The sequence below is a fragment of the Caretta caretta genome, chromosome 11 (assembly GCF_965140235.1).
Source record: "Caretta caretta isolate rCarCar2 chromosome 11, rCarCar1.hap1, whole genome shotgun sequence".
NCBI classification, from domain to species: Eukaryota; Metazoa; Chordata; order Testudines; family Cheloniidae; genus Caretta; species Caretta caretta.
Genome location: NC_134216.1, coordinates 52,345,518 through 52,362,384, shown reverse-complemented (window position 1 = coordinate 52,362,384; position 16,867 = coordinate 52,345,518). Strand labels below are relative to the sequence as shown.

Here is a 16,867-nt window from a genome sequence, read left to right as displayed (position 1 = left end):
GCTATACAACCAGATCCCTATAGAAGCCTAGGTAACTTTAATAGGGATTCTGTGGCTGTGTGGAGCCTAATGAAGGATTGGGGTCATAGTATACCTTTTTCTAAAACTAATGCTGATCTGTGTTCCACCAAAGGCAAAGTCTATAGCACAGTTCATGAAAGCAGAGGCTGTAGCGAGGTGGTAGAGACAACTACATAGACTGTTTGTCCACTGGAGAATTCCCCACACCTGGAGACTCCTCAGTAAGGAAGTGGGGTTTAGAATTGAGGTTTCTGAATTATGCGGCAACTACAGTTCCACACACTAGGGGATATGTTCCACCAAAGCAGAGAAGGCATAGTCTCTTAATGCTCCTATCAGTTCCTTTGTCAAATAAAAAGGATTAAAAGATGTACTCAACTGGAGTTCAAATCACTTATATTATCTTTGAATTGGGAATGTATCAAGGAATAAATAACATGAACAGCAGTCAGAAAGTAGTCAGTTTCTGAAAGGAAAGGTGAGTGATCACTTTAGATAAGCTATTACCAACAGGAGAGTGGGTTTGTGTGGGGGGGTGAGGAGAAAACCTGGATTTGTGCTGGAAATGGCCCACCTTGATTATCATACACATTGTAAGGAGAGTGATCACTTTACATAAGCTATTACCAGCAGGAGAGTGGGGTGGGGGGAGAGAAAACCTTTTGTAGTGATAAACACCCATTTTTTCATGGTTTGTGTGTATAAAAACATCTTCTGTATTTTCCACAGTATGCATCCGATGAAGTGAGCTGTAGCTCACGAAAGCTTATGCTCAAATAAATTGGTTAGTCTCTAAGGTGCCACAAGTACTCCTTTTCAGTTTCTGAAAATAAGACCTATAAAAACAGAACTTATCCATTATTTAATTAATGGATCTCCAGTCTTGGCAGGATAAGTGTCTGCACTCCATCTCCTTTTTCTTAAAGAAAGGGAACATAAAGGGCTGTTCAGCCTCTTAACTTGCAAAACTCATTGAACTGGCTGAGATCACTTATATCAAGAAATTTCTCTGAAAAATTTGAAGAGCAGTCAGGCAACTGGATAGTTTAAAAGAAGGCTTCGCTACCTCAGTAAAGATCACATTGAATGCATTGGCTTTGGATTTCAAAGCAAAGCAATTATTCATTTGGAACTGAAACACCAAGCTCTAGAGAAGAATTAACTATCTTCCATATATTCCTAAACACAGCAGATGACAAGTCAAAGAATTCTAAAATATGAAACCTATATCCTAGACTGAAGGTGAGGAAGATAGGAGCTGCTGACAAATGAAATGTAGAATTTTCCAGTGCAGCTCCTATACCTTTCCTCTAATGTTTTCATGAAATCCCAGTGACAGTAATCATGAGACATCACATATTGGGACTGCCTTCTCATGGCTGGAACTTAGTTTACTACTGATGAAGGAATTACAGACACTTTTAAGTAGAATTCTGAACAAGTCTTCCAAGTTCCCATGCTACATGTGCTCATCCCCCACTCAGCTTCCCCTTCTTTTACATCAAAACCCTAATGTACTTAGTCAAAGTTCATGGCTTCAGTGGGAGTTTTGCTTCAGTAAAAGCTGAGTAGAGACAAGACTTGGCCAGTAGACTCTACATCCTAATTTTCATAAAAATGTCAAATCTTCCCTTTCTTGAGATGAACTCTTTTTTGCTTACACTGTATATTTATAACAACAAAATATACTAAAAGATCTGATAATATTTAATGTACTAATTACCAGCTCTGTCCCCCTTAGTCTCACTCTTCTGTGAACGTCTTCCTAAAACAAAAATGTATTTATGCTTGTTAGCTACAGTCTACATGTTTGTATAGTATCGTATATTGGATATACTCTAATTCTATACATTTCTAATGATATTTGTATACATGTCATAAATCAGGCAAAATGGAATCTTAGAGGGCTACCTTATAGCAGTAATTTAAATAAACTGAAAACCTGGATGGTGATGACTGTAAAAGCACAGGCTGAAATTCACAAAGAGAGATTGATACATTTATAAAATTAGTTGTAAAGCACATTTTGTCCTATACTGTACGTTGCAGAAAGAAAACAAAGAGTGGTCACAGAAAAGATTTCTAATATTTCTAGGGAGGGAAACTTTACTGTTTCCCACAAATACTCTGGAGCCCATACTCCCCAACATGTTTTTTCCAGTGCAGAGGAATTTGTTTCCCCTTTCCTCCCCACCACAGAAGAGGTCAGGGGTTCAGTGATAAATTCATCATCACTTAGAGTCTTTAAATCTATATTGCATATCTTTCTTAAAAGTCCTCTGATTCAACCTCAGTTCATGAGCTTGTTAGTGTTCACTGATGTAGTAGGAAAAAATAATGTCCTTCGCTGTAGGAATTACTACGTCAGTAGTTCTCCAACTTTTGAAATGGTGACCCCTTTCACATAGGAAGCCTCTTTATAAATTATCCCCCCTTTATAAATTAAAAACACTTTTTTATACACTTAACACCATTATAAATGCTGGATGCAAAGCAGGGTTTAGGGTGGAGCTCGCGACCCTCCATGTAATAACCTCACAACCTCCTGAGGGGTCCTGACCCCCAGTTTGAGAACCCCTGTACTAGGTGAAATGTATTATGCAAGAAATCAGACAATATGATCATAGTAGTCTTAAAAATCTGTGTATCTACAATCCCATGGATCTTGGAGATCTGCTAGATACAATGGCCACGCACATGAAAGATACTTTCCTCTATACTGCTACATGGCATCCCTGGCTCCTTGCAGTACCTAACGAAAGAAACAGTGCAGCCACATGGGTTCCCCCAACTGCCAGTGTCCAGAAATGCCCAAAGAAGGTGTAGATTTCATAGACCCGAAAGTTAATGGGAATTCAACCTGCAGTAATTTGCACTGCTCTACTCCAGGGTTTTTGAAAAGGAGAGAATGAGATATAGAATGAATGTCCTCCCCAGCCTCCTGTCTCTCACTTCACAGATCTGGATCTATGTGAAATTCCTGCAGAGAGACTTTCATGGGATTTAGAAAGAAGAAACATTCTACTGTTCTGGTATTCCCTCCTTCCATGACTCCCCCTATCAGAGAGCTCCCCTCTGGTGATGGAAGTGACAGGAAACATGCAGCCCCACAATCATAGCTTCCCGACATATATATATACATCATATCTTACCTTGGTTTAAGTGAACGTTGCACCTCTGATTGATATTCAAATGAGATTTAATCAGCTGACAGATAATTGGCACACGGTTGTGTATGGAAGCATGATGGAGAAGAGCATAACCATATTCATCTACAACACTGAGACTGGAAGTAGATGTTTTACGACAAAAAGTATGGAAGATAGCAGATAGTCCTCTCTCAGCAGCAGACTTCATACCATAAGGTAAACTCTAAATCCATGTAAATAGAATAATAGACAGTATGTCAAAGAGAAATAAAACATTTACTGGAAAAGGAGACACTGGGAAGAGGCAACCTCCAATTCTTAAATTGTGGATCTATACTGAGGGCCAGATCTTTAGCAGATGTAAATCCACTTAACTCCCTTGACTTCAATAAATGTGTGTCAATTTACATCAGATGAAGATCTGGACCCTGAAAATGACTATTTAAAAATGGCAGCATACTACTCAACAGATCTGCCCCCCATATAGTCAGAATCACATCTAGTTACTTGAGACTAAACAACAACATTTTACTCCTGTTTACACTGCAGCATCAGAGATGTATGATAGGAGAGTAAGTCGATTTCTATTCTGTTCTGTTGATAATGCATAAAGCAATCCATCGAGTTATAAGTGCATAGTAAAATTTTTGCCCTTTGTTATACTTGTTTAATTCCATTAAAGGGAATGGGGTTGTTCATGTATAAATGAGAAAAGAATGTGAGAATAGTGGGTTTACAAAGATGTTACTGAAGCCACAATTTTGCCTGCAGAATCATCACTGATGATGTGCATGAGCCTTAGAGAATACAGCTTCACTGTTAGATTCCAGGTGGAATCTGCAGCACTGGCAGTTATTAAAAAATCATTGTTTTTACTTGTAAACCGTGCAAACTTATTCTGGAATCATCGAGAGACATTCAACATAAAGCCATTTTTAGAGTCAGTTTCCAAAGTAGAAATGCACTTTCTGAAAAACAATTATACAGTAAGTAGGATACCTTGCATTTAATAGCTTTCTTATAACCAAATCTTTTCTTGAATTGCTCCAGTGACTGAATATCAGTTAATGGAAGCCTCTTAGGCTTGAGAGTGCTTATTATTTCATTTATGGCTCCCCACCATGGGGTCTTATATAGCTGCTGATAAAAAGTTTCCAATTCAATGGAGATCACATAGTAGCTGTAACAAAAAACAAAACAAAGAAGCTTAAAGAGAAACATTTTAGCTCTTTTGTGTACTTTGTGCTGTTATATATAAAATTAAAAATACACAGCCAAGTCCTCAGCTGGTATAAGTTGTCAGAGTACCTTTAACGTCATTGGAGCTACACCACTTTACACCAAATGAAGACCCGGCTCTGTGTCTTTACATACAAAAATATTTTCAATGTACTGTCATTGACAGAAGACTAATAAAATATATAAACAAAAAATCATTATACTATACATGTCTGAATAATCAACAGTTTAAGAATTTTTCAATAGTTGTTATAGCTGTGAACACTTATTTCAAGTTTAACACATCTTAGTTGAAACTATTGAATATTTACATTAAAAAATTCTCTCCTACAGAACACTAATATTACAAAAATGTAACAACTATTTTAAAAACTAAACATTTGCCTCAGACTGTGCACTTTTACATTAATTTTTATAATACAGTTGTGTGAATTTGTTCAATTGCTGGGATTTAAAACATGCTTCTTTTCATATGGTCTTGGAACAATATTTCTGAGACAGATTACTAATTTTATATTATATTTCTACAGAATTTAAGAATATTTCATAATTTAAAGAAAACCTTAACCAACGTTTGCAAGCTTGAGTATGAGATTTGTAAAATTGTGTTTACACATAAATTTAATCAAGTAACTCAATTAGCTTTATTACTTTAATATATTAAACAGAACATTATTTAGACTACTAAAATTAAATTTTGATCAGATCACATTTTCTCAAAGACTACTCAGACTTGATGTTCTTGACAACTGTGATTTCTTTCATTTATATTCGGCAGGTTCAAGTAATCAATAATTGTTTTGAAAACAGCAATAAACCAGATTATCACTTTGGCAATTTTTACATACTTTAAATATACAGTATGCAGCATGTTCCTTACCTCTTTCCATCAAATTCCATAGTTGGTATGGAGTAATGTTCTCTGTATGGTATATCCGGGTCTAACAACTGGGCTACATGGTTTGATGCATAATTCTGTATGTCATCAAAGGCGGCCTAGAACAAAATAATAGTTATATTAACCAACTGTAATGTTTACATTTATAAAGTGGTTGTCTGAATGGCTAAAAAATGATCAGAGCCATAGGGTCACTTAAATTTTGTCTGTTATGTCAAACGTACAAGCTGAAATCCATTCTGATCACTGTGCATCTACTCACAGAGACTGCTTTCAGAGACTGTTGACAGTTAAATCCACACCCAATGTGAAGTCTCACTGAGGGAATGGCCTTGATATTGGATGTGGATGCAGTGGCTGTACCTAGCACACACACTCTTTAATACAGACAGGAAGTTTGATCCTTGTGAAATGAACGGATTTTGCTGGCCCTTTTAACTGCCATTTTCCCTCTCGGGGTGGCCATGATACAATACCATGCATTGTGTTGCACAGGGAGAAAACTGTCCCTTGCATTCTATGCATCCTTTAGGGCAATACTGCCTCTGTAACCAAGGATACCAATCACAGCAGGTAGAAACAGCAAACATTGTTCTGTGTATGTTCACTTCTGTCCTGTTAGACCCCTGAACTATAGTATTAATCATGTCTGTGAAGAACATTCAAGCTGAAAATGGCATGGGGACCTTGATGGGACTCTGGAGCAATCGGTTAATTCAGAACAAACTGAATTCCATTATCCAAAATCAGTAGATGTTTGACCTCACAGCTGAAAGTCCAGTAGAGACTAATGATGAAATACTGGCTCCACAGAAGTCAATGACAAAAACACCTATTGACTTCAATGGAGCTAAAATTTCACATTACGGTGATAACTGAGGCTATCGGACAGAAGCCCTGTCCTTTCTATAGGATATAATTCTGGGGGATAATGCACTGACTCAGCCCATTTGCAAATCAGAAAGCTCCCAACTCCTGACAAACTGAAGATGCAGATGGGAGTATGCTGAAGACTGAGAACTGGAGCCAGAGCCACACTAAAGGAAACTGGTGAAAGAGAAATGTGTGAATATGTATATATTTGGGGGGGGGGGAAGCTGGAGAAATACTGTGTCATTCTCCCCCCTCATATGCAAACCTAACTTCCTGAAAATTCTTGCACTGTGCACTCTGTATAATCAGCTGAAGTTAATATACATAACAGTTGTGCTACAAACTAGTAAACTGATGACACTGAAGATTTACTATAAGGAAGTATTGCACTGTTACTTTAGCCTGGCTCTATTATATTTTCTCTTACCAATCTGCAGGATAACACCTTTTTCATGAACACATGATTTCCTTAGCTCTCACTGGTATTTTTAACAAAAGTAGACTATTACCTTATACTATATTAGCTGCAAGTACACACACATAAATCATAGAGAAGATACTGAATCAAAACCTTAATCTTTTCTGAAACATCCTCAACAGAAGGTGTACCAACATCAAATTCAATTCCTCCATGGACATGAAAATACTCATTCTTTATGTAATGAAAATGTTGGCATTTAAAATCTGGCCCAAGTACAAATGGAGGCAATTCTCGTTCAGTCTTAACTTTATCATCTACAAAAACAGAACATTTTTTTAGAGCATTACAGAAGGTTAAAGTACTAAAATATAATTAATTTCTTAATACTGTCTAAAAATCTAAGGTGCTAAGCAGTTACATATTAGTGTGTTTCATTGAGAAATGATTGTGTAATACTATTTTAGAATAAATAGTACAGTCCAAATTCAATTGCACTGTAGCTTCACAGACTTCAACAGAGTTATATCAGGGATGAATTTGGCTTCCTGTACACAATGAGCATCCAGAAAAGGAGTACTTGTGGCACCTTAGAGACTAACCAATTTATTTGAGCATGAGCTTTCGTGAGCTACAGCTCACTTCATCAGATGTTTACCGTGGAAACTGCAGCAGACTTTATATACACACAGAAATCATGAAACAATACCTCCTCCCACCCCACTGTCCTGCTGGTAATAGCTTATCTAAAGTGATCAACAGGTGGGCCATTTCCAGCACAAATCCAGGTTTTCTCACCCTCCACCCCCCCACACAAATTCACTCTCCTGCTGGTGCTAGCCCATCCAAAGTGACAACTCTTTACATAATCAAGTCGGGCTATTTCCTGCATAGATCAAGGTTTTCTCACATCCCCCCCCACCCCCATACACACACAAACTCACTCTCCTGCTGGTAATAGCTCATCTAAACTGACCACTCTCCAGGTTTAAATCCAAGTTAAACCTCTTGTTTTTTCCTACCCCCCCCCCCCCAGATGTTCTGGTTTAACTTGGATTTAAACTTGGAGAGTGGTCAGTTTAGATGAGCTATTACCAGCAGGAGAGTGAGTTTGTGTGTGTATGGGGGTGGGGGGGATGTGAGAAAACCTTGATCTATGCAGGAAATAGCCCGACTTGATTATGTAAAGAGTTGTCACTTTGGATGGGCTAGCACCAGCAGGAGAGTGAATTTGTGTGGGGGGGTGGAGGGTGAAAAAACCTGGATTTGTGCTGGAAATGGCCCACCTGTTGATCACTTTAGATAAGCTATTACCAGCAGGACAGTGGGGTGGGAGGAGGTATTGTTTCATGATTTCTGTGTGTATATAAAGTCTGCTGCAGTTTCCACGGTAAACATCTGATGAAGTGAGCTGTAGCTCACGAAAGCTCATGCTCAAATAAATTGGTTAGTCTCTAAGGTGCCACAAGTACTCCTTTTCTTTTTGCGAATACAGACTAACACGGCTGTTCCTCTGAAATGAGCATCCAAGTTATCTACCACAGTCTGAATTAAGTTATTTGCCATTGCTACTCTTAGAATGTACAAAATACTAGTTTCTCCACACTTAAAAGACATTCACTTTCTTATATAATTAAAATTTTATTAAACTTTTCAGAATACCTGGTCAAATAATTTTCAAAGTACTGTAATTGAATATTATATGAACAATATACAATTTTAAAATAAAAACTTAAAATTATTCCCTGTCTTTTATAAGCTGCTTACCTGAATATGGTTGAAGAAGGTGATTGACATTTGGAATTTTCATCTTTCTTTTTAAGCCAAGTAAAAATGGAATCAGAAAGCTCATTATTTTTAGATATTCCATATCCTTGCGGATTTCTGTTTTTTTCTCTAAGTGCTTGTTCACGAGTTTTTGCTGAAGAATTAGCCTCTGCTGCAACCTTTGGTATGTTACTGTGTCAAGGTGATCCCCCGTATATCTTATCAAATTAGAAAGCCCATATGCTGCATCAAATTTACACACATTTTCATGCTGCTGAACTTGTATAGTACCAAATGTCAACTTAAGTAGTATATTGTCTGCATACTGCATAAAGAGACTTTTTTCTTGTGCACTGTTAGGGTCATAAGTTGGATCTTCATTCATGTTTTCATCATAGATTCCCTCAAAATCTGGTTCATTGGAAAGATCAACTAGACCTGCATCACACACACAAAAATCTAATAAAAAACCATATAACTACTGGATGTAAGTAAAATATATTTTAAAACACTAGTGCCTGTCAAAAATATTTTAATTCAACTGTTTAATTCTGACAAGTATATTTTTATTTCCTATATTGCAGAATAATATGTACTTATCTTTATATTAACATAGTAAACATCACCTTGCTGTTATACAAAACCATATCAAATCCGACCACAGTTTAACTATGGAGGATGGGGGTGAGGAGAATTAGGGAATTTCCCAGTAAGAGCTGTTCCTTTCCCTCGGTGTTCTAGTGGATACACTGGGCATCCTGCTAGCACCATCTTTCAGATTATCTTTTTCTTGAGTAATTTAGTGCTCATGAAAATGCCAAATAGACGGCCCTGGAAAAATGAAGCCCTCTACTTAGCTACACAATAGAGCTGTAGCTGCAGCACACTCCTCCCCCTACCCCCACCCCCACTCCCTTGGCAGTGGCCTTGTTCTTGTTCTGATGGGACTACCAGTAGGGGAGAGAGAGTTCCTCTCTGCTGAGACTGCCAGTTATGACCAGATCTGATTCCCATTTAAGTCACTGGAAAGTCTCCCATTGATTTTAATAGGACTTGGATCACGTGATTATTGCCAACATTGGGCATGGTTTTGTAATATGTATACCTGTCACTAGGAACTTGATTAAGGACACCAACTAATTTCTCATAAGCCACCAAAGAGTAATGACATTAAATCAGTGGTTCTCAGCCAGGGGTACGTGGACCCCCGGGCGTAGGCAGAGGTCTTCTAGGGCAGTGGTTCTCAAAGCCGGTCCACCACTTGTTCAGAGAAAGCCCCTGGCGGGCCGAACCAGTTTGTTTACCTGCCGCGTCCGCAGGTTCAGCGATCGCGGCTCCCACTGGCTGCAATTCGCCGCTCCAGGCCAATGGGGGCTGTGGAAAGCAGTGCGGGCCAAGGGATGTGCTAGCTGCCCTTCCCGCAGCCCCTATTGGCCTGGAGCGGCGAACCACGACCAGTGGGAGCCGCGATTGGCCGAACCTGCAGACGCAGCAGGTAAACAAACCGGTCCGGCCCACCAGGGGCTTTCCCTGAACAAGCAGCGGACCGGCTTTGAGAACCACTGTTCTAGGGGGTACACCAACTCATCTAGATATTTGCCTAGTTTTACAACAGGCTACATTAAAAGCACTAGCAAAGTCAATACAAACTAAAATTTCATACAGACAATGACTTGTTTATACTGCTCTATATTCTATAAGCTGAAATGTAAGTATGATATTTATATTCCATTTGATTTATTTTATAATTATTTGGTAAAAATGATAATGCAAGCAATTTTTCAGTAATAGTGCACTGCGACACTTGTATTTTTATGTCTGATTTTGTAAGCATGTACTGTAGTTTTTAAGGGAGGTGAAACTTGGGGGTATGCAAGACAGATCAGACTCCGGAAAAGGGTACAGTAGTCTGGAAAGGTTGAGAGCCGCATTAAATCAATACAAAACTGAGCTGGATTTTAACCAATGACCTGGTTCTATATTTCATTACCAATCTCTACCATCAGCTGTTCTTGAGATATATTTGTGAGAGCCACAGGATTTCTCTCAGGTGCTTTTTGTCTTTTGTTTAGAAGATTTTTTTTTTATTTTAGCCAAGCCTTATTTGTTATATATTAAAAGAGTAGCTAATTTTAAATCTTAATAATAAAGCCAAAGTTTATGATCTAAAAATCCTCTTTGTAAAAAAAATACATACAAACTTTTTTCCAAGTATTTAGGGCCACATTTTCAGAAGGGTTCAGCACCCTGCAGCTCTAACTTTCCTGAAAGGAAACTGCAGAGTGTTGACCACTTTTGAAAGTCTGGCCTCTTAATATAGGTTCCTCAGCATCATTTTGAAAAAATGATCTTTGAAGTGTTTCTCTTTTCATTTACAACTTGATGACTTTTCATATTGTCCAGCAATCTCCTGTTTTTTCAGATAATGACACCTAGCTCTTAGGAATATGCTAAGTACTTATCACTTGTAAGATTATTTTTCTTTAAATGGGTTATAACGGCTGAAAAGACCACCAGGAAATAACTTGTTTTTTACTCACCAGCTGAACAAAACTCTGAAAAAATATTTTTTTCTGTTTGAGGATTCCCATCCATATCAATATCCATTCCGGAGCGCCACAATTCAGAGAACCTGACACGTTTCTCTTTGGGCATATACACACCATGCCACAGTGCTTTTAACATGTAGTCAACACTTATCAAAATTTGTCCAATTCTGGTGTCAATGTAAGCTGGAGGAAGCTGACAAGAAGTGCTGCGATCGTAATTGGAATCTAAGCTGATGGAAGGAATTTGGTTTAAACAGTAAATTCCTACAGCCAATTCTCTCACAATCTGATGAACTTCTTTACAGTCCAAAGGTACATCTGGCATCACTGGTGTTAGCAAAATTGCAGTCGGGAAACTTATGTTTTTTAGCTGACCCATAAGTCCACTGGGAAGTTCTAATGGCTGGCATAGGTCATCTTTAGAAGCCAGCCAGCTACATGAGGTAGTGGTAAGTAATTCCTGTAACTCACTTCGGTCAAATTTGTCAAAGAAGGCACTGGCATTTCTCTGTACTGCTAAATTTGCTAAGTAGGTTGTCTCATCTGCTTGTTCGTTTCTAGGTAATGTTTTTTTGCCAGACCTCAGCATTCTTCAATAGTTCCTTTCTGCAGTGTTTAAAATTAAATACTTAAAGAAAGATAAGACAAACAAGTATAATAGTTATGTAATTAGGTATTAATATTTGTAAGAAAAATGAGTTTCTTTAATAACAAGATTAAAATATACTACGGCATACATGAGGTGTTCCAAGCTATTTCAAGGCAACACATCTTTGAAAATGTTATTTTCCTTGAACCAAGAACTTCATTATGCCTAGGATATCCAAGGACTGGATTGGGCCAGCTTGCAATAACCAAGTGAACTTAAAAAAAAAATGTATTCATGGAGCCAGGCATTTTGTGCTTTAGAATCTAAGATGTCATTTTAAAAAAACACTATGACCCTTATGGCTGGAAAAACAACCTTCAATTGTGAAAAAGTACAAATCAATGTATTGCTACTTACAGAAAGCCTGAAACAATAGCTGTGAGCGAGTGTGACTGCCCCATCACTCTGAAATGGTTGTTGAAGCTGAAGTCTAGTAATGATAATTTAAATGTCAACATTTTAAATTTCTTTCTTTCAGATTACCCTATAGGGCAGGGACTATGTCTTTACTTGTAATGCACGGGACACCTACAAATAAATTCTCAAATCGTCACACGGTGTTTTCTAATACAGTGCAAACACTAAATACCATTTAGTACCCAAGGCATACATTATTATGTATCTCATAAACAGGACCACCAGGTTTGCATGATGTAAAAGAAATGTATCATTTCTCCTCTTCTTCCTACTCAGGGCTTGAATACTACAAGAAACCACTCATTCCCACATTGTCCTTTGAACTCTCACTTTCTACATGCTAATCCTTCTTCCTGTAGGGTATTGCTCACTCAAGCGGTTTATGGAATCATAATTCCCTGCATATTCAGGACATAAGTCCTGTCTTACACAGAACCCAGAATCACAGATAGACAGTCACTTGAGCATCCAAAAAGAGAAATCCTACACCCAGAAAACCTAGCAAGTGGTGAAATGTTAATTTTGGAAGTGCAGAAGCTCTAGAACCACCTACTGAAAAAATAAGAGATTATGTAGATCAAAATTAGAAAAGGAGTACTTGTGGCATGTTAGAGACTAACAAATTTATTTGAGCATAAGCTTTTGTGAGCTACAGCCCACTTCATGTTCAAATAAATTGGTTAGCCTCTAAGGTGCCACAAGTACTCCTTTTCTTTTTGCGAATACAGACTAACACAGCTGTTACTCTGAAACCTTAGATCCAAATAGGTACAGCAGTGTAATTCTAGCAGGGCCTTGGAGTGACAAAACTATCTTTAATAGTCTTCTAAAAATCAGGGGGGAGGGCATGACTTCGAAAGAAAATCTGCTCTTGGGAAAAAAAATCACATTTCAATTTATGATTGTGAATTTACTATTGTTGCAAGTAACCTCTAAAAATAAATACAGTAACAGAAAGATTAAAGAAAACATAAAGCATAGGATTTGCCACACTGGATCAGACCACTAATCCAATATACTGTCTCCAGCTGTGACCAGTACCACCTCCCTCAGAGGAAGGTGCAAGAAACTTTGGAGCAAACATCACGCGATAATCTGCTCCCAGGGAAATTTCCTTCTAACCCTCAACAGTTAGAAATTGGCTAATGTGTGGAAGCTTGGAGATTTATACACCTTCTAAAATGTGTTTATTGGTACTGTCCACTATTATAACTACAGCCACTGGTATCCACACAAACACTGAACTGTTGTTGGAATCCTGTTAAACTCTTGGTCGCCATCATCCTGTGGCAATGAGTTCCACAGGCCAGTGAGGCACTGGGTAAAAAAGCAACCAATTTGGGTGCCTTAATGAGGTATCTGTTGGCAACCCCTGCCTCCAGGGACACAGACGGCACCGTCCCCAGCACAGAGCGGCGCTCCCGGGGTCCCACAGCCGGCTCCCGCCAGCGCTCTCCGGCTCACCTGCCTAGCGGCGAGGTGGGAGAAGCAGCCAAGTCCCTCCTTGCATAGGGGGCCGCCCGGGAGGTGGGGCTCCGCGCTGGCCGGTCGCGGCGGGGGCGTGTGAGAGGAGGAGGTTCCGCGGCCCAACCGGGAGAAGCGCGCGGCGCCTGGCCTAGCGGGGTCGTTAGCAACGCGGGACGCCGCCGCCGCTTCGCCTTGGCAACCCCCGCAGGGGGCGCCGTGCACGACGGGCTGGCCGCGCCCGCGCAAAAGCGCAGCTCGCGTGTTCCGGCGAGGGGGAGCGCGCGAGAGCCGGGGCTGCGCGCCAGGCCCAGCGCAGGGCTCCATATTACAGCGGGGGCTGTGGCTAGTGCAGGCTTGTGCATTTCGTGCAGTGGGGCGGGGACATCACAGACACCCGGGAAGCTGCCAGTGCAATCTCCTAAATCAGGGTACCACCTTCTGCCCGCTTCTGATTGAATCCGTACCCTGAGAACTGCCTCCGCCAGCGTCCCTCAGAGGGGGGACGTTGGCCTTGTGACTAACAGAAACGTTAGGAATAATTTATTCCTGATCACACATCACCCCAATTAATCTCTGATGAAATTAAACAACTGGCAGCAGGAATAACTGTGGCTCAGTGACTCACTGAATGCAGGGATCCTGTTAACGCTATAAGACCGGTAGCAGGACACGTAAACTGGAGTCACTACACTTAGCGCTCCCACAGCCCTGCCCACAAGCCCGCCCTGGTAGCTCGGCGTCGCCCAGCAGGCTCTCCTCATCTACTGCTTTTTGGCTCGCAGCTACTCCAGCACTGCGAGCATCCTCTCAGGACTCAAATCTCTGGCCCCCTCATCTTTAATCCCACTGATTCTAAGGTGACAGAGACCACCAATAACGGGCCCTGTCCTTATTCTGATCTTCTACCTTCAACTCTTCTCAGGGCTATAAAATCTTACCCCCTACACTGCAGCAGCGAGTCTCATTCACACCCTTCCCCAGCGGCTAGGAGGAGAACGAAAGCCCTCCCATTATATGGGGCTCCCGTCCAAGGATCCTATAACCAGCATTCTTCAGACTCCTTGCTGCTGCCTCCCTGGACTTCTTCCTACTATAGCCTGTCAGCAGGCCTCTCCACAACCTCTCACTTCAGCCTTTTTTCGGGGCTGGGATTCCTAGGACTCTTCATCCCCCAATAAAATCCTAAACCAACTTCTTCCATCTTAACCTTTCACGCCTCTAAATTTCCCTTGCTCTATTCCTCCACTGAATACTTCCCTAGACTCTTTCCCTTGAAGTCCTGATCCTGCCCATTTATTAGATCTCTCTCACCTGTTCCCAGACTTCCCAATCCCAAAATCAAAACTGCCCCTAGGTGTCTTCCTTAAGCCTCCCACTTTCCACTCCCCAGAGAGGAAATACACAGTTCCTTCCCTACAGTCCTTCTCATACTGGGTTTCATTTCTTTATAGTCATCCTTCCCCAGCTGGGCTGCACCTTTAATTAGGCCTGGTCCACCCTTCAGGTGCAGCCAGATGGTAACTGGCATCTTTCAGAGCCAGGATGGGGTATATACTCTATCACACAGCCTTAATTTATGTACAAAAAGAAAAGGAGTACTTGTGGCACCTTTGAGACTAACATTTATTTGAGCATAAGCTTTCGTGAACTACAGCTCACTTCCATGAAAGCTTATGCTCAAATAAATTTGCTAGTCTCGAAGGTGCCACAAGTACTCCTTTTCTTTTTGCGAATACAGACTAACACGGCTGCTACTCTGAAACCTGTCATTAATTTATGTACAGTTCAGGGGACAGGGAGACACATTTAACACATGGTTTAAAAATTGTCACCCCTCTCTTCACCTTTTGAATTTCAGGGCTTCCCTTTCCACAAGTATCTATGGTCACTTTCTCATTTCTGCTTGACATTCTATCCTAATCAGGATAGCTGTCACTGAAAAAAAAAAAAAGTGACAATGGAAGAAACAATGAGGATTTGTATTATATACATTGTTAATATTACTTTCTTACCATCACACCACTGCTAAACAACAGTGATATAGACATTCATTTTATGAGTATCTTCCAGATCTCTAAAAGAAAAGGAGTACTTGTGGCACCTTAGAGACTAACCAATTTATTTGAGCATAAGCTTTTGTGAGCTACAGCTCGCTTCATCGGATGCATACTGTGGAAACTGCAGAAGACACTATATACACAGAGACAATGAAACAATACCTCCTCCCACCCCACGCTCCTGCTGGTAATAGCTTATCTAAAGTGATCACTCTCCTTACAATGTGTATGATAATCAAGTTGGGCCATTTCCAGCACAAATCCAGGTTTTCTCACCCTCACCCCCCCACACACACACACACACAAACTCACTCTCCTGCTGGTAATAGCTTATCCAAAGTGACCACTCTCCTTACAATGTGTATGAAAATCAAGGTGGACCTTCTCCCCTCCCCCACCCCCATATACACACAAACTCACTCTCCTGCTGGTAATAGCTCATCCAAAGTGACCACTCTCCTTACAATGTGTATGATAATCAAGGTGGGCTATTTCCAAAATGGCCCACCTTGATTATCATACACATTGTAAGGAGAGTGGTCAGTTTGGATGAGCTATTACCAGCAGGAGAGTGAGTTTGTGGGAGGGGTGAGAAAACCTGGATTTGTGCTGGAAACGGCCCTCCTTGATTATCATGCACATTGTAGGGAGAGTGGTCACTTTGGATGAGCTATTACCAGCAGGAGAGTGAGTCTGTGGGGGGAGAGGGGGGGCGCGGAGGGTGAGAAAACCTGGATTTGTGCTGGAAATGGCCCAACTTGATTATCATGCACATTGTAAAGAGAGTGGTCACTTTGGATGGGCTATTACCAGCAGGAGAGTGAGTCTGTGGGGGGAGAGGGGGGGCGCGGAGGGTGAGAAAACCTGGATTTGTGCTGGAAATGGCCCAACTTGATTATCATACACATTGTAAGGAGAGTGATCACTTTAGATAAGCTATTACCAGCAGGAGAGTGGGGTGGGAGGAGGTATTGTTTCATGGTCTCTGTGTATATAATGTCTTCTGCAGTTTCCACAGTATGCATCCGATGAAGTGAGCTGTAGCTCACGAAAGCTTATGCTCAAAAAAATTGGTTAGTCTCTAAGGTGCCACAAGTACTCCTTTTCTTTGTGCGAAAACAGACTAACACGGCTGTTACTCTGAAACCTTCAGATCTCTACATCTTATAAACTAGATGAGAATTATATTACTTGTTGTATTAAATCTTGAGTTTTCTCTAACAATCACTGTTCTGACATGGACGTTTTAGAATCCTAAACTAAGAATTTCTTATAAGAGTGAGTTTCATTTTTAAAATATATAATACTAACACAATTAAAATGTTAAATGTAGAGTACATTTCAAATGTACAATGCAATATTG

At 40.3% G+C, this 16,867-nt stretch overlaps 1 protein-coding gene across 5 annotated transcripts in view; it reads right to left on the bottom strand.

The window, feature by feature from the left end:
• The window catches only part of ANKAR (ankyrin and armadillo repeat containing), a 48,430-nt gene extending 36,884 nt beyond the window's left edge, over positions 1-11,546 (bottom strand). For 4 of the 5 annotated variants that reach the window (XM_075118015.1, XM_075118016.1, XM_075118017.1 and 1 more), the window contains exons 1-6: positions 10,906-11,546; positions 8,366-8,803; positions 6,752-6,915; positions 5,290-5,405; positions 4,170-4,350; positions 3,174-3,393 (exon numbers count right to left, since the gene is read on the bottom strand). In XM_075118015.1, coding sequence (XP_074974116.1) covers positions 3,174-3,393; positions 4,170-4,350; positions 5,290-5,405; positions 6,752-6,915; positions 8,366-8,803; positions 10,906-11,503 — 1,717 coding nt within the window. In that variant the 5' untranslated portion in view covers positions 11,504-11,546. Of the gene's footprint in view, positions 1-1,744; positions 1,787-3,173; positions 3,394-4,169; positions 4,351-5,289; positions 5,406-6,751; positions 6,916-8,365; positions 8,804-10,905 lie in introns of all 5 variants that reach the window. The other variant, XM_048870259.1, reaches the window with a different exon arrangement.
• Between the last annotated feature and the right edge of the window lie 5,321 nt (positions 11,547-16,867).